Below are 22,137 nucleotides of genomic sequence, written 5' to 3'. Positions count from 1 at the left end.
TCTTCTATCCTCCCATCCTGGTTTGATTTATCCTGGGGACAGTTTCAGAAGAAAAGTGGCTTTGGGTGGCCTGGTGAGACACAAACATTCCCATCCCCACATCTGTTCTTTCACATCCATCTCCCAGCATTGGTGCACATGTCGTCATCCCTGGGAAAGGACAGAGCCCCAGGCAGGCTCACAGTAGCTTAGAGCTGGGGAAGCACCTCCCTTACAGACATGAGGGGAAGAGACAGACCCCATTGCTTGGCATGGAGGTCCCGTTGCAGCTTTCCCCATTCCTAATGGTGGGTTTATTCATTACGCTCTCTGAGTTTCTGATCTATGTTTGCAGTGTGGGATGTTACAAGGATTACATAAACACAAGAGCGTGGCATAGTAAATGGGCTCTGGTGCCAGATTTTCTGGCTTAGCTGTGTGATCTTACCAAGTTTCCTTAACCTCTCTGTGCCTCAATGTAGTTGTCTCTAAAATGGTGTTAATAAGTGTATCTCTTGCATAGGATGTTGGAAGGATTAGACAGGTTTGTATGCTGTGAGCAGTTGGAGCCAGTCTTGGGAGGAGGTGAGCTCTGTGAATGTTGGCAACTATAACATGTGAGTGAAGAAGGGCCATGAGCTGTGTGTTCACTCCTGACCCCCAGCATTGGGAATAGCCAACAGCACAAAGTAGGGCTCAATAAATACTTTTTGGATGGATAAATCAATACACAGATATTCTTTTTTCCCTCCTCTTGCTTTCCCAGCACCATCCTGCCCCCACAGCAGAGCTGCTGGCTTCACAGACTGTCTGCCTCCTGGAGTCATCTGTGACCGGGTCCATTAGCCTCTCCAAGCCCAGCTGCAGGAGTGTGGGTGGCAGAAGGGATGGCGCAAGACCCAGCCCCATGTGTCCCATATTTTCCGAGTCAGCGCTGTGGGGGGTCGTGCCTTTCCCAGGCAGCTGCGCCATCTCCTCTCCAGCCTGGCTGGAGTTGCTGGGGAAAAGGATAGAAAGGGGAGGAGGCTTTGCCTCGTATTTATATATGTCTCAGGGAAAAGGAGACTTGACAGCTGTTCTAGCAGTGGTTCCAAATGTTTTGCTGGGGATTACTATATGTGCATCCTCTCAGGAGCTTTGGGAAATGCAACTTCTTGTGCTCCACAGGTGGATATTCTGGTCTACATCTGGGACTCCGTCCTTCTAAAAGCGTCTTAGGTGACTCTTGTGTGTACCCTGGTTTGAACTTGCTTCTTTGTGTTTTCATTCCTTCAACAAATATCAGTTGAATGCCTGCTAGTGTCTGGCTCTGAACAAAACAGACAAAGATATTTTGCCCTTGTAGAGCCTGGATTCTAGAAGGAGGCATAATAAGCAATAATTTCCTTTAAAGGATCCTAAGTAGAGCAGGAGTCCTGGCGTGGGATGCAGGGGTGGGTAGCAGTATTCAATACGATGGTCTCAGGAACCTCACCTGGTAGGTAGGATTTAAGCCAGGACTGAAGGAGTTGTAGGAGGAAACTAAGCAGTTGTCTGGTGGAAGGGCATTTTGGGTACAGGGAACAGCATATGCAAAGGCTCTGAGGCAGGAATGCACCTGGCTCCTCGATAGCTGAGTGACATGAGAGGAAGCAAGATGAATAAGAGAAGCTGGGTGGCAGTGTTGGCAGATCGTGCCGGGCTCTGTGGGCCTTGCTAGGACTTTCGCTTTGACTCTGAGTGAACTGAGGAACATAGTTCTGAGGTTCTGAGTGGTGGAGTGACACGGCCTGACTTAGGTTTTGAAGATGCCACTTCCTGCTGTCTGCTGTGTTATGCACTTACTGCATTTTATTAGAATTAAATACTAGTCCATTTTGTTCCACATGTCAAAATGACATTGTATCTGCTCTTTCCTTTCACAGGGTCCCCACAGTCCCAGTGAAGAACCTAAATGGGTCCAGCCCTGTCAACCCTGCCTTGGCAGGTAAGAGAAACCCCAGGGTGCTCTGGGTTAAGGTAGAGAAATCAGAGTGATGAAATAGGTCATGAGCATTTGTGGGAAAAAAGGAGAGAATCTGGATATTAATGAAAGAAATGGTGATTTTAGGAATTGCATGGGAAGGGTATGAAGAGTTTGGAGAAGAACTTATTACTGAAAGGAAAGCATGCAATTGAAGATAAGTGAGTGAATAAATAAGTTTCTGGGGAAAGTGCAGGGTAGAGAATCCAGGAATTATGAGAACTTTCTCCTGGAAAGGAGGAGAGTAGGTTAATGGGGAAAGAGGAATTTGGGGAATGTTGAGAGCTAAGTCTCCAGTCCTTCCTCACCCATGCCCTGCCCCTTCCAGGAATCACTGGGATCCTCATGAGTGCAGCGGGGCTGCCTGTGTGTCTCACCAGGCCACCAAAGCTGGTCCTACACCCACCCCCCGTCAGCAAGAGTGAAATAAAATCCATCCCAGGGGTTTCCAACACAAGCCGCAAGACCACCAAAAAACAAGCCAAGAAAGGTACCAACCTCTTGTCTCATGGGGTACTGAGAGTCAAAGACTTGGCTCTCAGCTCTGACTCTGCCTCCACCTCCAAGGGTCATAGCCACAGCTTCACCCTCTGTGCCTCAATTTCTGCATCTGCTGAGTGGGCCTAACCAGTAAATGTTGATAATTATACCAAAGCTGATTGTGTATGGATTATATAGAAACACCTTGAGAAATAAAAATATATAGTGCAAAAGTGTAGAAACATAAAAATATAAGGTGTGGTACAAAGAAAATATGTTAGAAGAGAAAGATGACTTTGGCATTGGAACCAAAATAGACTGGAGTCAAATCGTACCTTTGTTTCTTGCAAGTTGGGTGACCACATGGAGCCCCTATTTTTTCATCTTTATAATGAAGTAAAAATAGTCACAACTGGTATAACTGGTATCCAGCAGGTATATCCTGGAATGCATCAATGACAGGATATAGTCACTGTCCTGTGTCCCCCTAGAATGCACAGATGCTCAGAAATCCTCCTTTAGGAACCCCCTCCTACCTGCACACAATCCGGCAAGTAAGGGGTCAATATCTGTACCTTCCTAGCATTGCAGGACCCCAACTTAGCTCTGTGGCTGGTCTTTCTGGTCACTGGCATTAGTTGTTAAATTTGACCATCTCCCTAAGCCCCAACCTTGCAAACTTGTGAAGTTTAAATTGGATCATATGTGTGTGGCACTTAGCCCAGGGCCTGGCAAGAAATAGGCTCTTAATTACTAGAGCTTAATTCTTACAAGAGAAGCAGGGCAGCCAGAGGAAAGGGCCTGCATCGAAGCTTTTGGCTGTTGCATGATCCACTTCCTCAAACCCTTGTCCCACTTTTCCAGTCTATCAAGATTTCCCTGCTTAAATGAGCTCAGTTGCCTTTCTCATAGTCTTATAGGAAATAACAGCATTTTACACTTTCCCACTCTTCCTGTTATTATTAATAGTGCACATCGGGCCCTTATCTGGCAGAGAGCTAAAGGGCATTACATCCATTTGCTCATTCAATTGTCTAAGCAACCCTTTGAGGTAGGTGCTATTGCTCATCCCCATTTCCTAGGTGAGAAAACAGAAGCTTAGAGAAATTAAGGGAGTGGCCCAAGGTGGCACTGATCATTTTTCAGGCTGTATCATCCCATCCTCTACCTTCAGGTTGGGCTACCTTTTAAGAGTCCAGTCCCCCCAAAAAATCCCTAAATCATTGCAGCCCATCAGGATGCTTCCCAGAGGATCACCCTTCCCCTGCTGCAGGGCTGTGCTTGCTGGCGGTGACAGTGTCATCCACAGCCAGGAAAGATTGTTCTGGAGTTGTGGGTCGTAACTTCCTTGTTTCCCATACAAATAATCTCACATTGACACCACATTATAAATTGAGACTATACTTAGCAAATTGTAAAATGAAGGTGGTAAGTGCCTAACGTCTATTTAACGTGTAACCGTTTACAAAGTACTGTTATCAAATCATTTGATTACAAGGAAGAGAAACCCACTCAAACCTTCTCAATTTAAAAAGTGGGTTTGTTGAAAACAGGCAGAGAGATGTCAGAAAAGGGACTGCAAGAAGTAAAGCTTTCTCTTCAAACCATCTTACTTGCTTTTGCACAATCCATACTCTCTTCCATGTTCTTCACTTCCATTGCAGAAGGAATTCCTCCCCTTTTTGCTTTTAACTTGCCTAATAACTTCCCCCTCTGTCATGCCTAGCATGGCAAGGCTGTTTGATCTCTTACCTCTGCCTCGGTGACCCACTGAACCTCCTGTCTCTGCAGGTAAAACCCCAGAGGAAGTGCTAAAAAAATATCTCCAGAAAGTCCGGCACCCACCAGATGAGGTGAGTTCAGAGTTAGGAGAACGGGATTCACCTCTCCATCACCCACACGCATTTCCTCTGCCGTTGTCAGTTTCTACGGGATATGGCAGAGGCTTCATTCCAAGCTCTGATGGGTACAGAACTGGTCAGAGCTGACACTGAGGGTTCAAGGGCCATGGTCCAGAGCTGCAGCTGCACCTCAGTCTCTCCCGCCTCCCCCTTCAACCTAGTGCTGGTTGATTTTAAGCTACCTTAACACGGCAGTCTCAATTTCAGAAAAGCAGTATGGTAAGCCACAAGAACTCACCTTAAAATGGGTTTGATACAGAACAGTGGTTCTCAAACAGAGACAATTTGGCCCCTGAGGGAACATTTGGCCATGTCTGGAGACATTTTTGTTGTCATTATTCTCAGGAGAGGAGATGTCACCAGCACCTTGTGAGTAGAGCAGAGGCCAGGGATGGTGCTAACCACCCTACAATGCCCAGGACAGTCCTCACAGCAAATAATTGTCCTCCCCAAAATGTAAATAGTTCTGAGGTTGAGAAACCCTGTTGGACATTTATTTAAATAGCAGTCCCTCTGGAACAGTTAAAACACAATTCCTTTACATTCCTTTACAGGTTCACCTCAAGTAAAGCTCGTCAGTGGGCTTGTCGACAGCATTTGTTTCCTCCATAAGCCATTGGAGGACAAAACAGAAGGGCAGTGCATTGTCATGGCCCTCATGATTATGATAATTTAGATGATGAGCCCAAGTTAATCAGTACCAGGAATTATTTCAGGACGTTGTTGTGTAAAATAAGATAAAACGATGTTTAGATTCCAGAAAGCACATACACCCTGATTTGTGGACGTTTTAGAAGAGAAGTGGTAAGAGCTCATCTGACCTCTGAGATCATGTGGAAATCTCCCAGGCTGGGTGAGAGCTGATGGCCTCTCTGCTGTGTCTCCTCCCTCCCCAGGACTGCACCATCTGTATGGAACGCCTCACGGCCCCCTCAGGCTACAAGGGCCCGCAGCCTATGGTAAAACCTGACCTGGTAGGGAAGCTATCCAGATGCGGCCACATCTACCACATCTACTGCTTGGTCGCCATGTACAACAATGGAAACAAGGTCAGTGCCAGCCTATGGGGCTCCTGCCACCCTTCACACTGGGCTATGGAGTAGCAAGATGGTGAAGGCCCTATAGGGTCCTTGCTCAAGTGATCTGGGAAGTCTTAGAGATTACCCCTAGGCAAGAGTGAGGATCTTGGCTGTTCTCAGCAGGATCAGTTCTTTACTAAATTACGGCGCTGGTAAGACCCGTCTTCACCTTCCCTTTTGGGCTGTGCTATCTAACTCTCCATCTTCAGTGTCAGATCTAAGAGGGGGGTAGGTTTTTGTCCATGAGGGTTCTGAGGGGAGTGGCCCATTGTCATGGCCCATTGCTAGGTGAAGTGTGTTCCCATCAGTGAGAGAAAAGGAAGTTCTTATCACAGCTCTAGACCCTTGGTGAGTATTCGTTCATACCATTGTAAATGGGTTTCCCAATCACCCTTTCTTCTCCAGGGATAGTGATTTTCAGCTACAATTTTCTTTGGACAGTTTCAAAATACCCTTGATTGGCCCTTCAAAGGTACTAAAGACTGTTGCCAAAGTACACCTGGTAATCCCTGCCCTAGAATCCCACTGTTGGAAGAGGGGAAGGCTGTTTTGGATGCTTATTTTGACTATTATCTGACAATGCAATGGTATCTCCTCATTAGAGCTGGTTCTTTGGAGTCTGGAAGGCTCCATAGGTGATGATTCTTTCCTTACAATGTCTGAGCATTTCCTAAGTCATTGCCTCACGTTCTTTCCTATGCCCGAGATAACTTTTACTCCCCATCTCCATGAGTTTAAATACTACCTCTTTCTTCATGCCAAGCTTAGATTACATGAGAGTCTGTGATATCCCTGATAGCTCCCAACCTCTCACTAAGCAAGAAGTTTGTCTGGGTTTCAGGGTCTGTTCTATACATCTGTTACTGTGGGAAAGAAGTAGAGGCAAGAGAGGTGGGAGACCTGAACTTGAATCCTGGCTTATTAGCTGAATGACCTTGGGCAAGGTTTTCCAATCTCTTTGAGATTTCATTTTCCATCTGGAAGATGGAGATTAAAACTATACCTACTTTATGGGGTGTTATGCTATTATTATTCAAATTGATATCACCTTTGTATTAAAGGCTGTAATTTTTTCCTTCATCTTCATGTAGCCTATTTGATTGAAGTTCTCAAAGCACTTTCTTGGTGTCCCTGAGAGACATGCTTCTAGTGGTGGGTGGTCGGTCATTGATGGGGGATGCAAATCTGGATCACTTGCTCACTTTCCCAACCCTGGGCTAAAAGATTTCATTGGGATCTTGCATTTCAAGAGGTTATTTTGGGCTTAAAGGGGTTCCTTAGCACATTTGTTCCCTATTTGATGTCTATATTCAAGAAGAATATGGTAACTCTACTTTTATTTCCGTGGGGCTTTCAAAAATGTTTCTCAAGAGTCTATGCTTTATTCTCTTTTGCACTAATACTTTGAAGCTTGTGTTTTTATTTGATCAAACACATGAGAGAAAAGGGCCCAGGAAGAAGGGAGTGATTCACCCTAGGTCATGAAGCAAGTCAAGGCCAGAGCAGAGAGTGGGAGCCTGGTTTCAGAGAATAGTAACCCTGAATACGAGCTATTGCTTTAAGTGAGTAGACTGGAGAAGTCCCTAAATAGCTCAGCAGAGGATCCCTGTCTTCCTGAGGAGATGGGGATGTCCTGGCAAGCTTTCATTCCCAGCTGCACAGCAGCACATTTTACACACATCGCTCCCAGCCCATGCGCCTTCCTTCTCTTCGCCCCTCCTTTTTGCGAGCCGGGAAATAGGATTTGGTGTCCAGGCCCTCCTCCAGGCAGCACCTCACCAGGCCCTGCAGTGAGACCATACATCCCTGCATCCAGAACTGCCTCTTCCCACTAATGGAGCCACTGAGTTGCAATGCAAAGCTGGGGGTTTAAACAGACCCCACCCCCTGACAAGCAGTAAGTCCTTTAATCTTGCTGTGCCTCGATTTTCCTCTCTATAAAAAGGGACTAATAATTTCTTCCAGGCCAGTGTCAGAAGCTGAGGCCTAAATGAAACAAGAAATGTTAAACTCTCTTTATAGTATGATTTAAAGCACTATAATTACTGGCCTCATTCTCTCTTCTAGGTATTTGTGCAGACCTTACACTCTATCCTTCTAAGCAAATTCATAGCTATTCTTCAAGGACTGTTTTCTTAAAGTTATCCTCACTTACTCCAGCTCTTAGTGGCCAGTTTCTCTTTTCATAGCAGTAGTTTCCAAACCTGTATGAGCATCAGTCTTTCCACAGAAATTGCAAAAATGCTGATAACATTTAGATACACCACATGCTAAAAGCTTCCTATAGATTATCTCATTTAATTCTCTCAACAACCCAATGAGACAGATATTTTTTATCCTTCTCCTATAAGGGAAACTGAGACTCAGAGACGTTAATTAATTTGTCCAAGGTCACACAGCAGGCAGATGGCAGAGCTAAGAATTACGTCTAGGCAGCCTGATTTTCGCATTCACAGCCTGAACCACTACGCTTTGCAGCTTCCCAGTTCTTACTCAGTGGACCTGATGTGGGGCCCACGCATCTGTATGATTAACAAGCTGTGTGGGTGATTCTGATGCTCAGGAACTGGGCAGTTGCTGCTCTCCGGGTCTTGCTGTCTGTTCCACCCATTTGGCACTGAGTAGCTGAATAATGACTCCCTGTGTCTGCTCCTGCCCTAGTGAGCTGGTCCCCTCCTCAGGGACAGGGGCTTCTCTTACATATCCCTCAGCGTGGAGCATGGGACCAGTTGTGGAATTTACCTCCTATTACTTTGAAGACAGCAGAAATGGCCTACGTGACTGAGCTGGGGGTGACAAACTAAGATCTATCACTCATTAGGGCACACTTTGTCCCCCTGGCCCTTTATCTCTGGTACCTTTTGGGACTGGGTGGGGAAGTTATTGCCAAAACTGTTTCCCAATCTGGCTCTTCTGGCCATGGCCCCTCAGGATGGGAGTTTGCAGTGTCCAACCTGCAAGACCATTTATGGGGTGAAGACAGGCACCCAACCTCCGGGGAAGATGGAGTACCACCTCATCCCCCACTCCTTGCCTGGCCACCCAGACTGCAAAACCATCCGGATTATCTACAGCATCCCCCCTGGCATTCAGGTGAGCCTTTCTCTCAGGTGAGCCTTTCCCTCAGCCCTTGGTTTTTATTGTTCTACATGTTTGTAGGTAAAATGTTACATATGAAGAGTCTCCTTCCCACACTTGTCCTCCATCTACCCAGCCTCGCCCACATCCCCTGACTTCATCGCCATTGTTCTGACTTTCCTATGTATCCTTCCAGGATTCTTTGTGCACATGCAACAGAGAACTGCATCCACCCCTCCCTTTTTTTCCACAAACAGTGCCATTTAGGCACATTGTTTGGCATCCTGCATTTTTCAGTTAACTATATAGTCTGTAGATCTTTCCACATCCGTATAGAGAGAGCTTCCTCGTTCTTGTGTCTGTGTAATCATCCATTGTATAAATGCACCACTATTTGCATTCAGCAGTCTCCATTTGATGGGCATATGGATTGTTGCCAGTCTTTGGCTACAACAAATAATGCTGGAATGAATAACCTTGTACACATGTGAATATATCTGTAGAATAATTTTCCAGAAGTGGAATTTCTTTGTCAAACGGTATTTGCACTTGTCATTTGATAGCTATACTTGGCTTTGATTTTGGTGGGCATTACTTTCCTCTTTTGATTCTTTGAAAGACAGTCCTGAAGAACAAATTTGAACACTATTCCTGCCAGTAAATCCAAATGTGGCACCTTCCTTTACACAATGAAGCTTTTTCTGAGTGTTCTGGGGCATTCACTGTATGCATTTCTTTAGCAAATATTAATTCCTCTTTTCCTCCCCCTAGTTTTCTTCTTCCATTTTGTCTTTTATTTAACAAACATGTGAGTGTGGACTATGGTCCAGACATGTTCTAGACATTGGAGAAGCAATGAGCAAAGTAGATGTAATCCTTGCTCCTTGAATTCCCTATTCTAATGGGGCCAGGAAGGCCATAAAGGAAACAAATGAATAAACAAGGTACTTCCAGATAGCGATCATCGATGTGGAGGAAATAAAACAGGAAGTTGTGATAGCCTGCAGAAGAAGTGAATAAATCATGGTTCTTCCTGGAGGGGCTTACCAGCCAGTCAGGGGAAGATAAATGTACATCACTAACAAAACCTCTGAGATGCAATGTAGACAAAGTGAGAACACAGGCCTTCAAAGTCCGACGGACTGGGTTCTACTTCCCGGCTGAGTCTTTATTAGCTGGTGCCTTTAGCCCAGGGGTTCCCAACCCTCAGGCCACAGAAGAGGCTGCACAGCAGGAGGTGAGTGGTGGGTGAGCCAGTAATACCACATGTGCTCTGCCTTCTCCAGATAAGCGGCAGCCTTAGATTCTCATAGGAGCACAAACTCTATTGTGAACTGTGCATGTGAGGGATCTAGGTTGCTCACTCCTTATGAGAATCTAATGCCTGATGATCTGTCACTGTCTCCCATCACCCCCAGATGGGACCACCTAGTTGCAGGGAAACAAGTTCAGGGCTCTCACTGATTCTTCATTATGGTGAGTTGTATAATTACTTTATTATATATTACAATGTAATAACAATAGAAAGAAAGTGCGCAATAAATGCAATGCTCTTACATCATCCCAAAACCATCCCCCACCACCCCGGTCCATGGAAAGGTTGTCTTCCACAAAACCAGTCCCTGGTGCCAAAATGGTTGGGGACCGCTGTTTTAGACAACAGGCTCTTGACCTTTTGGAGCCTGATTTCTTCACCTGCACAGCCAGGAGCCCAACTGGCAGAGGTTTGGTGAGAATGGGAGATAACGTTTGTCTATGCGTATTGAAGGATGAGCACAGTGCCAAGATGCTCCACACCTGCTTGTCAACATTATTTTAGGTCCTCCTTGTCATGGTAAAGAGGAGGGCTTATGTCTCTCTGTCTGGGAGGGTCAGAGGAGACTTTCTAGTGCAGGGAATTCTCTAGTTGAGTCTAGAAAGACATGAAGAAATGGAGGAGAATGTTTTTAGTGGGAGGAGGTAAGAGGGTTGTAGAGGAAAAATTTGAGTATCAAAGGACAAGAAGGAAGGGTTTCATTTGGGGCTCAAGACTTGCAAGGAAGTACAGGGAGGAAGCATGAAGGAGGTGCAGGGAAAAGACTAGGCCATGAGGGAGGTTGCATCCAGATCATAGAAGGCGTTGAATACCAGGGCGGGGGTCATGGATTTTACTCAACAGCTCTTGGGTGTGCAGTTAGGAGTATGGACCACTGTGTGATTGCAATTATGCTCTAGGAAGGCTAGTCAGGCAAAAGAGTCGGGGATGGCCAGAGGGAAGAAGACCAATTAAAAGACCACTGCCACAGTCCAGGCCCTAGGAATGGGGCTCGAACAAGGGAAGGCCAGGATAAGGAAGAGAGAGATACGGTTGGATATGGGGTCAGGTGAGACTTCTCGAGTGTCTCAGAGGCAGTGAGTCAAAGTGATACAGACATGAATGAAAAAAACAGGACTTGGGAGAAACAGCCAATGATCTGGTGAGCAGTAGAACAGACCGAAGCTTGCAAAGACAAACCTGGGGCTACCATTTCCTCCAGGATTAAAGAGCAGAGAACCCACACTAGGGGATAGAGGTGGCGCATGCTGCCTTGATGGGTGCCGTGGTGGTTCCTCCTGAAAAACCCAAGCTCGTATCAAGAGAAATGCAGCTCTCCACTGTTAAGATCTACATTCATCCCTCTGTGTAAGTAGCAGGACACTCAGTGCCATGTCACTCAAGTTTCCAGGCACCACACAGGCATGCGCCTCTGTGAGGAGTCGAGACCTTCAAGCTCTGCATTCACTGCAGAGAACCATTCCCTTGGGGAGAAACTCTGGGTTGGGCTGAGGCAGAGTCGTGACTGCTCCACTTAGCAACGAGCTGGGAGGGCACAGCCGTGTTGGGTCAGTGCCAGGCAGGCATCTGAGTTGGCCACACAAGCAACAATCCCAGGCAGATCAGGAGCAGTCAGAGCTGTGGTTAGAATTGGCCTTTCAGTCAGGCAACTTGATTTAGAAACAGCCGGGGCCATGGGAAGGTTGTAAATTTGTAGTGATTTCCTATGAATGTAAAATTCATAAATGCTGCATTCTGCATCTCCAAGAAGGCGTTGTTGCTTCTTTCAGCTCACGGTGACCTCTCCCTTCTCTGAGACCCCATTGCATTTACTGCATCAAACCATAGGTGATCTTGAATCAGGTTAACTATTTAAGAAAATGGAAAACCACAGAATTTCTTATCATTTTGGAACCATGGTCCATAATAAGAGAGAAAGAAAAATCTGGGGTTTTTTCTTCCGTTTTTTCATTCATTTGTTCTTCCACACTCATTCATTTATTCAGACAGGATATATTTGCTGATCATGTACATGACAGCATGGAAGTATCAGTTTTATACTGGTTGAATCTAGAAGGGATTTTTAAAGAGGATTCCATCCCTGAGGGGGTCAAGGATGCTCAGAAATCATAGACAAACCTTTGATGGGGAGGGAGAGATTTGGTCATTGTTACCGGGAGAAAATTTGCCGCTTTTCATGAGCTTCTCAAGGGGGCCTGTGGACCCATTCTGGGCACTGATTAGGAAACCTGTTCTCACTCAATTGTTCTTCAGTTTTTTTTCTCACTCAGTGGCCTGAGACTGCCTACTTAATAGGGTATTGGGTGGCAATAGCTGAAATGCTGTTAGAAGATTTTTAGTCCTGACTATCCCAATTCCTATTGTTAAAGAAGAAAACAAACAAAAACCCATAAGGACAAAGGAGAAAATCCACAAGAATCATTCAGAAAATTCTTTTGGCATGCCTCGTAGCTTGGAGGCACTTTCTTTATTCTGAGTAGTTAAAAATCCAGAGTGTGCGTCAGGAAATCTGGGCTTCAGTTTTAGCAAAGCCGCTAATGTTACAGAAGCCACTTATCTTCTCTGCACTGCAGATTTCTTCTTTTGTAAGACAATAGATGATGAAGATGATGGACAATGATGTTAAACATTTACTGAGCTCTTACTACTCATCAGGCACTGCTCACTTAACATTTATAACAGCCCCATAAGGGAAGGACTCTGCATCATTCCTGTTAGAGAGATGGGGAACAAAAGCCCCAAGGGAGGGTTCCAGCTAACACAGTGGGAGGTAGCAGCTCTGCATCCAAACCCAGGTCTAAGGACACAGAAACATGTGTTAAATGACCATTCACAGTGCTTTCCGGGTCTGTTCTCTCTTGAGGCGCTGTGGGAATTATTATTATCATTATTATTGAAATTAGTCACAGCCTAACCCGCCTCTTATCAGAAATATTTTGAAAAATGCCATTTGCTTGCTTGCTTTCTGCTTTCAGGGACCAGAACACCCGAATCCCGGGAAGAGTTTCAGCGCCCGAGGCTTCCCACGACATTGTTACCTTCCGGACAGCGAGAAAGGGAGAAAAGTAAGACCGGAGGTTTCCACACAGAACTAGGTTTTAGAATAGATCGGGCAGTTTACTTCTATATCAAGGCCTAAAGTTTTACTTCTTACAATGCACAGACCAAAGAGAACTGTGTCTCTTTTAACTCTAGATGCACACAGTAGCAAGGTCAAGTTTGAGTCAACCATAGGTGGGGTGGCTACGATTCGAATTTTTTTGGTTTTTTTTTGCAGGTGGGTGGGAGTGGGACATTTCGTTTGTGTATTAGCCTGTTCTCACGCTGCTAATAAAGACATAAATGAAACTGGGTAATTTATGAAGGAAAGAGGTTTAATTGACTCACAGTTCCACGTGGCAGGGAAGTCCTCACAATTGTGGCAGAAGATGAAAGGCAACTCTTACATGGTGGCAGTCAAGAGAGAATGAGGGCCAAGTGAAAGGGGAAACCCCTTATGAAACCATCAGATCTTGTGACACTTACTCACTACCACGAGAACAGTATGGCGGAAACCGCCCCCATGATTCAATTATCTCTCACTGAGTCCCTCCCACAGCGTGTGGGAATTATGGGAGCTACAATTCAAGATGAGGTTTGGGTGGGGTCACAGTCAGACCGTATCAGTTTGTTTCCTCTCTAGGGTATTACTGGCAATAATTTATCTATTTTAAGATCCTGTGTCGAGAGTCCTGCTGCTTAAAAGCTGGTCCTGGAACCAGCACCAGTGGCACCACATAGGAGCTTGATAGAAATGCAGAACCAGAAGCCACTTCATCTTAACGAGATGCGTAGCTGATCTGACAACACCTTGAAGCTTGAGAAACACTGGTCTGGGATAGGGATCTTAACATGTAGATTATTTTCTTTTTATGTACTTTCATATCATTTGAATTTTTCCCAAAAGGGCAGAGAAAACAATCATTGGATTTCTGGATTCCTAGTGATTCATGATTAGGCGTCAGTGGTTCTATGAACTCTAAAATTCGAATAAAAAAATGTATGTTTGTATTTCTATGGATGAGGCCAGAAAATCGTTGGATTTTCAAAATCTTTCCTGATTTCAAAAGGAGTAGGAACCATTGATCTACAGGGAGTACTGGGGGGAATATTGGACAAGATGTATTTTAGTGAGCTTTCTCTCCAAATTTCCGCAGCTTACTTCAACAAGTGTTTATTTGTCATGCACTTTGCATGTCAGCAGCTATGGCTATGTTGTTGCTGTGGGTCAGTGTCTTAGTCTGTTCTGGCTGCTGTAACATAGTGCCGTACACGGGGTGGCTTATAAACAATAGACACTTATGTCTCACAATTCTGGAGCCTGAGAAGTCCAAGATCAAGGCGCTGGTGGATTTAGTGTCTGGCTAGGACTTCTTCATATGAACCCATCCTGGTTCGTAAATGGTGCCTTCTCACTGTGTCCCCACATGGTAGAAGGGGGCAAGGGGTTTCTCTGGGGCTTCTTTTATAAGGGCACTAATGTCATCCATTTAGGGTTCTGCTGTCATTACCTAATCACCTCTCCAAGGACCCACCTTCTAATACTGTCACCTTGAGGGTGAGGATTTCGACATGGCAATTTGGTGAGGACACATATTCAGACCATAGCAGCAGCTTCAGTCGGCTCCATGTGTCTTCCTGTTCTGGAGCCCAGGTGGAAGGAGCAGCCCTTCTGTGGCCCATGCCCTTCCCGTGGAGGGGACAGAGGACAGAGAACCCAAGTGGAAGTGTGTAATCCCATTTAGAGCTCCTGGATGCTTGTTACTTCCACTCACCCCTTCACAGGCCCCAACAAGTCCTGGGCAAGCCAGATAAGGGGTGGGACGGTGACCTTTCTACAGGGAGGCCCTTTGGGTTTCCTGTCAAAGGGTATGGATATGGTCTCCCCCTACAGGTGGGAAGCAGGTATTTTGGAAGAAATAGAAAATCAACCACACAGAGAAGATGTGCGAGTGCAGTGTCCCCAGATTAGGGGTGAGGACCATCCCTGATACTGTTTACCTTGAAGAGTCAGATTTCTGTGCTTGAGCCCTGGAGCAACATCCCAACTCTTGGCGAAATGTCTCTACTCTAAAGTCCTGCAGTTAAAACTAGAATCCTGTTGCCAAGAGCTGCTTTTCTTCCAGGCCTCCCTCTTTATGTTAATGACATACTCAGAGTTCCTGGTACCCAGATGGGCACATGAACCTATTCTTATCCACCTGTTCTTATCCACCGCATCCATTTAGCTCATTCCTCCCTGCACTCACTGCCTTCCAAACCACTAGACTCCTCTTCTAACCCTGCCACTGCCAACATAGATAAGACTTCTTCATCTTTTACCTGCTACCAGGTTAGTTATCTCAAACAGTTTCTAGAATCAAGCTTTTTGTGTGTAAAAGAAATAAAACAAAGAAACAACAAAGTGCAGTCTTCTCAGCTTGACATATAAGACCTACTACAGTGTGAGTTAAACCTTCTCCTCACACCAATTTCTCATCCTTATCCTGCACATCTGCTGTTCCAGGAACCTAACATTGGACTTCATTGTAGATTGAGGTATAATTAGAGGATGGGCTTTGGAGCCAGACCAGCCTGGGTTCAAGTCCCATTTCTGCCATTTACTAGCTGTGAGAACTGGTTGGCTTCATGTCTTAAAGTCTCAGTTTCCTAATCTGTAAAACAGTGGTGATAATTTCCATCTGTATGGACAGGATGTTGGAAAAAGTAAATGAAAATATCATTTGTAAAATGCACAGCACAGTGACAGCAATTGTAATTTATCCATGCCTTAGGTTTATGTTTGTTTACTAGGTCTGCACATCCTTCTCTATTAATATACCCCAAATCCTTCCCTTCCTTTACTACTCAGCTCAGAAGCAACCTCCTCCATGAATTCTAGACTGATTCCCATCTGAGAGTCAACAGAGTGGTGATTCAGTCCATGGGCTATGGAGTCAGGCAGTCCTGAAATCAATCCCTTAACCACTGCCCCCAACCACTTACTAGCTATAAGACCAAGGCAAGTCTTTTACCTTTTGAGCCTCTGTTTCCTTGAGAGGGATAATGAGAGTCCAGTTTTCTGTCATTTAATGGCATGGATATCATTATTATTAGACAGCTTCATCATCATACAAACATCATAGAGTGTACTCACACAAAACTAGATGGAATAGCCTATTACACAGCTAGGCAATATGGTATAGCCTATTGCTCCTAGGCTACAGACCTGTACACCATGTTATTTTATTGAATACCATAGGTAGTTGTATAATGGTAAGTATTTGTGAATCTGAACATTGAAGACTCATAGTAAAAATACAGTATAAAAGATAAAAGTGCTATATCTGTATAGGGCACTTACCATGAATGGGACTTGCAGGACTGGAAGTAGTTTTGGCTGAATCCGTGAGTGAATATGAAGACCTAGGACATTGCCGTTCACTACTAAAGACTTTATAAACACTGTACACTTAAATGACACTAAATTTATATACAACTACTTTCTTCAATAATAAACTAACCTTAGCTTACTGTGACTTCTCCATTTAAAAACCTTTTACTTTTTTTAACTTTTGACTTGTTTGTAACAACACAGCTTAAAACACAAACACGTTGTACAGCTGTAGAAAAATATTTCATCCTTATTCTATAAGCTTTTTTATTTTTAAAACTTTAATTTTTTTTTACTTTTGAAACTTTTTGTTTAAAATGAACACATGATCATAAGCATTAGCCTTGAGCTACTCAGGGCAGAATCAGCAGCATCACTGTCTTCCACCTCCATATCTTAGCCTGCTGGAAGGCCTTGGGGACGGTAACAGGAATGGAACTGTCATCTCTTATGATAACAATGCCTTCTTCTGGAATACCTCCTGAAGAAACTGCCTGAGGCTGTTTTACAGTTAGCTTTTCTTTTTGTAAATAAGTAGGAGTGCACTCTACAATAATGATTAAAAGTACAGTATAGTAAGTACTAGGGCAGTAGGAATTCCTCAGCTCTATTGTAATCTTGTGAGATCACCATTGCATATGTGTTCAGTCATTGACCAAAATGTCATATGTGTGGCACATGGCCATACCTATATCATCTGATTATATGTAACAATTACATGTCCCAATGTCCAGCACTTAGAAAGTAAACACTCAGGAAATAGCAGCTCATATTTCTAATGTCTGCTTTTATTCCTAATACTATTATGGTTTCCTCTCCTCCAGCCCATACCATGTTTACAGTAGTTCAGTTTTGAACCCAAGACATTTTCATTGGATGCTTTTCCTTCATGCTGGACACTACTCTGACGAAGGCCTAGAACAGGGCATTAGGCATTGGTCTTGCTCAACAAACATTTTTTAAATTTAACTGATTTAGAACATTCTGCAAGCCCCAAAACTTTCTTTGAGCCTCAGTTTTCTCACCTCAAGAAAGTCAAAGTGCTCCAAGATGTCACTAGAGAAATACCATACAACTTCAGCTTTGGGTAAATTAATACTACATTGAGGTAGTGGTGGTGGTAATGAAGGGCAGAGCTTCAGAAGTTCTCAGATCATAAGTGCCTTCAACTCCTAGATCCTATCTTTGAAAATGCAGCTGTTACATTGGCAGATAACATTTATCAATTAGCGCGTTGTAGGCACTGGTGTGAAAATACTTTTCATGTAATGTCCAGTAAGATGTTCACAATATTTAGAGGCAGATTGTACCATTGCCATTTCATAAATAAGAAAATTAATGTTCAAAGAGGTGCTATAACTTCTCCAAGGTCACACAGTTATTCAGTGACAGAGCCGGGACTCAGCCTGTAGCTTCCAAACTCCAAGTCCAAATCTCTTTCTTTCCCCTGGGCGCTTAGGGTATCATGATGCAGTAAGGGATGGGGCCCTTGGGAAGATTCTCTACCATCCAAGGGATAGTCTTTGACTGCCAATTAATGTCTGCTTTTCATAACCCACTTTTGTCCCTCTAGGTTCTGAAGCTGCTGCTCGTGGCCTGGGATCGCCGCCTCATTTTTGCCATTGGCACCTCCAGCACCACGGGGGAGTCAGATACTGTCATCTGGAATGAGGTCCACCACAAGACAGAGTTTGGCTCTAATCTCACTGGCCATGGCTACCCAGATGCCAATTACCTGGATAATGTGCTGGCTGAACTGGCTGCCCAGGGCATCTCTGAGGACAGCACTGCCCAGGAGAAGGACTGAGGCCAGAAAAGCTTTGAGGTGGGAGGGGCTGTGGGGACTGCAGGACAGGAAGTGAGGAGAGTGAGTCAATGTAGAAGAAGTTGGTGTCCTGCCCTCCCAACTTTCTATCCTCCCCTCCTGCCCTGTGTCCACCCCTCATCCCTCCCAACCACAGCGGGAGCCAGACTGAATATAGCGACATCATTGATAAACCTTATCCAACACAAAGGGAGAGGGGATGAGGGCCACCCTGGGTCTGTTCCCATGGAGTTTTTGGTGCTGGGTAGTCAAGAATCCCCTCCCTACCCCACCTCCCAAGTAGGGGCATGGTCAACACACCTGGGGTATGGGCAGTGCCTGGGCACTCCATACCCTGGCTTTGGGAAGCCGGGGTTTCTTGCCTCAGCCGGCTTCTTGCTACTTCCACTCTGCTTTGAGAGTGGAGTTTCTGCTATTATCCCTCTGCTGGAGCCAGGGAGCTCTCACTGTGCAAGGTTGGGGGGGCAAAGGGGTGAAACACTAAACTGCTGTGACATCAGAAACGGATGCCTTGGTGTAGAGCGAGGAAGCACTCCTTCCCAAGAGGGTCAGAGAAGGAAAAGCCTCTGGGAGCACATTCCGCTCTCATCACAGTCCTTGGCTTCTCTGGGCCCTCCTCTCCTCCTCACAGCTCTGACCTGTCCAAAGAGGCATCTGGTTCTCTCATGTGGATGGATGGACTCTGGGGTTCCTCTTCGGGGTGGCATCCCATGATGCTGTTTCTAGCCCCTCTCTGATCAAACCAGAGCCTGCATCCCATTGAGCATCTGAACTGTCCTCAGGGAGAGGAGCCCACAGCCTTCTTCCCAACTCATTCTAGACCAGCTCAAAGATTCCATGAGTTTCATCAAGTCACTGTGAGTGGAGCCCATGCTGGGCTCTGTGCCCTCTGTGTCTGTGCATGCGTGTGTGTGTGGGGTGGGGGAGGGGGCGTGTGTGCATCGCTGGGCCAGCTTGATGGGAAGGCCCGTCATGTCCCTGCACTCTGTTTTGCAAGATGCCAAACCCCAGTTCTGATGGGGCTCCAACAGCCAGGCTGTGGTCCTTTGATGTTCCTCACCTGTTGCCAACCTATCCCACAGAGAACTGAAACCCCAATGGAGACAGAACTGTGCCTGGGGAGATGCAATGAGGTGAGGGTTGGACTCATCCTTTTATATTTCTTTTCGAGATTGGAGCAGAGCTCATCTCCATCCAGTCTTGTTTCTATAAAGGCTTCAATCTGTTTCCATGCAAATTTGCTCATCAGAGCCCAGAGCTGCTGGGTCCCTCATCTCCTTCATCTATTATAGATTGACTTAGAGCAGGGAGAGAACCTCTTTAGCTCATTCCTAATGGGGTTGGGACCACGGTATGGTCTGGTCCAATCTGCATCTTGGTTGTGTCCCAAGACCCTGTCTCCTCCCCAACATTCTTATTGCCTTTGGCTCCCAGTAAGGAATGAATTGGGGGCCAGGGAGGAGAAAAGGGGGGATCAAGAAGGGAAACCGAATTCCCCCTTTGAAAGTGGGTTCTTTGAACTATGTGTTTGGGGGAAGTTCCTCTGGATACTAATTTGTATTTATATACCTCATGTTTTGGGGGTTTGACGTATATATATATATGCATATATATTTCATAATATTTGGAAGGTTTTTGATGCTAGAAAAATGGAAACAAGAAAACCTTCAAAAATGGTACTTCGATGGGAACCGGAGGCCAGGCTTTCATAAAAGCCAGCCCCATAGCTGCTTGCTGTTAGGCCTCCAGCCATTTTGACGTGGGTGTGGATAGTCGATTCACTTGCCTGTCACCCAGTTCTGTGGATGTGCTGGTGCTGAGCCTTTGCTCTCTTTCCAAATGGCTACAAGGGATGTTGATCAGCTCCACCAGAGGGAGCTCTGATGGGAGGAATTGTTCTGCCATCCTTGTCCCCGTGTCTCCTGTCAGCAGGCAGCCATTATATCTCACCAGCAGACCAGGAGACTGGTCCCGAGCTTACTGCACCACAGGGCAATTTCCTGCCAGAGTCAGGAAGAAAACCCCTGAACTAAATGGAAGAGACATCCCTGCGGTGTTTAATGTCACACCCATGCCCTTTGTCGAGTTACCATGTGCCAGAGATTACTTGGAGAGCCTCATGCCGTCTCTGCCTTCAGCACACTGGTCAAGTGTCTGCTGAGCTTCTTGGCTGCAAGGGTGCAGAAATAGGCTGAGGGCTCTTGGGAAGAAAAACACGATGAGGCAGTCGGAGGTGGGGAAGAAAAGAAGACAGACTTTCACAATGGAATTAGGCAGTGGGGAGAGATCAGTTTCCCCACATCAGGGAGAACAAGGTATAGGTGGGGAAGGGGTGGCCAGGAGGAGAAGGAAGAGGACTCAGGATGGAAAGGGAGCCGCTGTGCATGTGGCAATACCACTTGGAGAGGTCGTCTTCACACCTTCAAGCCTTTTCCCCTGGGCTTTTGATTATGTCTGTGCCCAATTTCTTGTCCTCTCTGCAGATGCCCAGTAGGGGCTACCTCATTCTCGTGCTGTTCTTGTGTGGCTTTCTGGGCAGTAGGGATCTTGAATTTCCTTTCTAACACTGTGCCAGGCAAGGCAGGGAGCATTCCTCTGCCCTTTCTCTTGTGCCAACCTGGTAAGGTGCAGTCTAGATTTCAGCGAGAACCCTGCCAGCCGAGCCCTGTGCATCCACTACCTTAACACAAAGTGTTTTCCCACCAGAAGCCCTGCTGTGTTCTCCTGGCCCAAGTAGGGGATTCCATGCCTTCCCTTTCATGCTCTTAGCGCCAGCAGCCAAGTTTCTCCCTTCCAGAGTCTCCTGGGATGACAAATTGGATTGGAGACAAACCTCATCGGATGCTCATCCCCTAAAAGGTTAAGTGTGTATTTGTGGCTGCGTGTGCCTTTGTGTTTTCATTCTCTTTCCATTTTTGTAAAATTGGGTCGTCTCTGTGGTTTTATACTTGGTCAAAAGTACTCATCTTGGTATTGCACTGTTGTATGCATGAGAAAACTGGGGGAAGGCTCATGTGGTACAAGAAAGGACGCCTGACCCATTTCCTTCTCTGTGGTCCCCGGCATTAGACTGGGGGTTCTGGGAGAGGCAGGTGAATGTCCTAAGTGAATTGTTCTGTTTGTAACTGGAGTGTTTTTGAAGTCTTTGGTGTTGCTCTGTGAGAGGACATCGCCACCTGGTGCTCATGAGGTGTCTGTGCAGAACAATAAATGGCAAATGAACAACCACAAAATTGTTGCTGTTGTTGGCCTTCTGCTTTTTGTAGATTAGTGCACCTATCTGTGAGGGATTTGGGTTACCTCCCTGAGTCTGTAAGCAACCACAAGCCCTTCCACTTGATGGGGGAAGCCCCTCCCCCACCACTTAAAAACAAATTTTCCACATATTACCCACCCACACATTTGACCTGGCTAGACTCTTCGTGAGACTAAAGGAACAGATCACACGGCCGGGAAAATGAGTAAGTGAACGTGTGGGAGAAAAAAACACTTTTGAAATCACGAATATTCACTTTTAAAGGTCCCTTTGCCTGACTACAATATAGTATGTGTTTAAATGGTTTACAGGCTGTTGTTTCTCAAATAAATGTTTGATATTAATCATCCCCAAACTGACAAGAACACAAAAATAAAATGCAAATGCAGAGCCACCTTTGTCACCCAAATCTGTGTCTATTTCTGATAGTCCATGGGATGAGGTTTTCTCGAAAGCCAGGGTTGGTCTCCCCACAGACCCCAGCCTAAGACCACCAGTTAGGAACCCAGGACTTGGAAGGCAGAGCCTGCGAGCTCTTGCATTTGGGAGCTGACTCTGCAAAATGATTTGATGAATGCAACCGGCAGACTCCCATGTTCTAACTTCACATGCATGAGCTGTTGGACAGAGAGTTCCTTAGTACATATTTTAATGTATATTTATGTGCAATCTTGTTGGTAGGAATATAGGTTTGTAAGGAACTTTTCATTTCAATACACGGTTAGCGCATTAAAAGCCTGGGAATTTGGGGCTATATTTTTCCTTTCTGACTCAATAATCTTCAAAGAATTCATAGGAAAGTCAGTATTT

The 22,137-nt window shown here is 45.5% G+C and overlaps 1 protein-coding gene across 2 annotated transcripts in view; it reads left to right on the top strand.

The window, feature by feature from the left end:
* The window catches only part of LOC105464585 (deltex E3 ubiquitin ligase 4), a 35,841-nt gene extending 14,537 nt beyond the window's left edge, over window positions 1-21,304 (top strand). For both annotated transcript variants that reach the window (XM_011712592.3, XM_011712593.3), the window contains exons 3-9: window positions 1,884-1,945; window positions 2,310-2,471; window positions 4,253-4,314; window positions 5,259-5,411; window positions 8,373-8,534; window positions 12,810-12,899; window positions 17,820-21,304. In XM_011712592.3, the coding sequence (XP_011710894.1) occupies window positions 1,884-1,945; window positions 2,310-2,471; window positions 4,253-4,314; window positions 5,259-5,411; window positions 8,373-8,534; window positions 12,810-12,899; window positions 17,820-18,053 (925 nt within the window). In that variant the 3' untranslated portion in view covers window positions 18,054-21,304. The remainder of the gene's footprint in view (window positions 1-1,883; window positions 1,946-2,309; window positions 2,472-4,252; window positions 4,315-5,258; window positions 5,412-8,372; window positions 8,535-12,809; window positions 12,900-17,819) is intronic.
* The last annotated feature ends 833 nt before the right edge of the window (window positions 21,305-22,137 follow it).

The sequence above is a fragment of the Macaca nemestrina genome, chromosome 12 (genome assembly GCF_043159975.1).
Source record: "Macaca nemestrina isolate mMacNem1 chromosome 12, mMacNem.hap1, whole genome shotgun sequence".
Classification (NCBI taxonomy): domain Eukaryota; kingdom Metazoa; phylum Chordata; class Mammalia; order Primates; family Cercopithecidae; genus Macaca; species Macaca nemestrina.
This window is presented reverse-complemented; position numbering and strand designations above follow the sequence as displayed.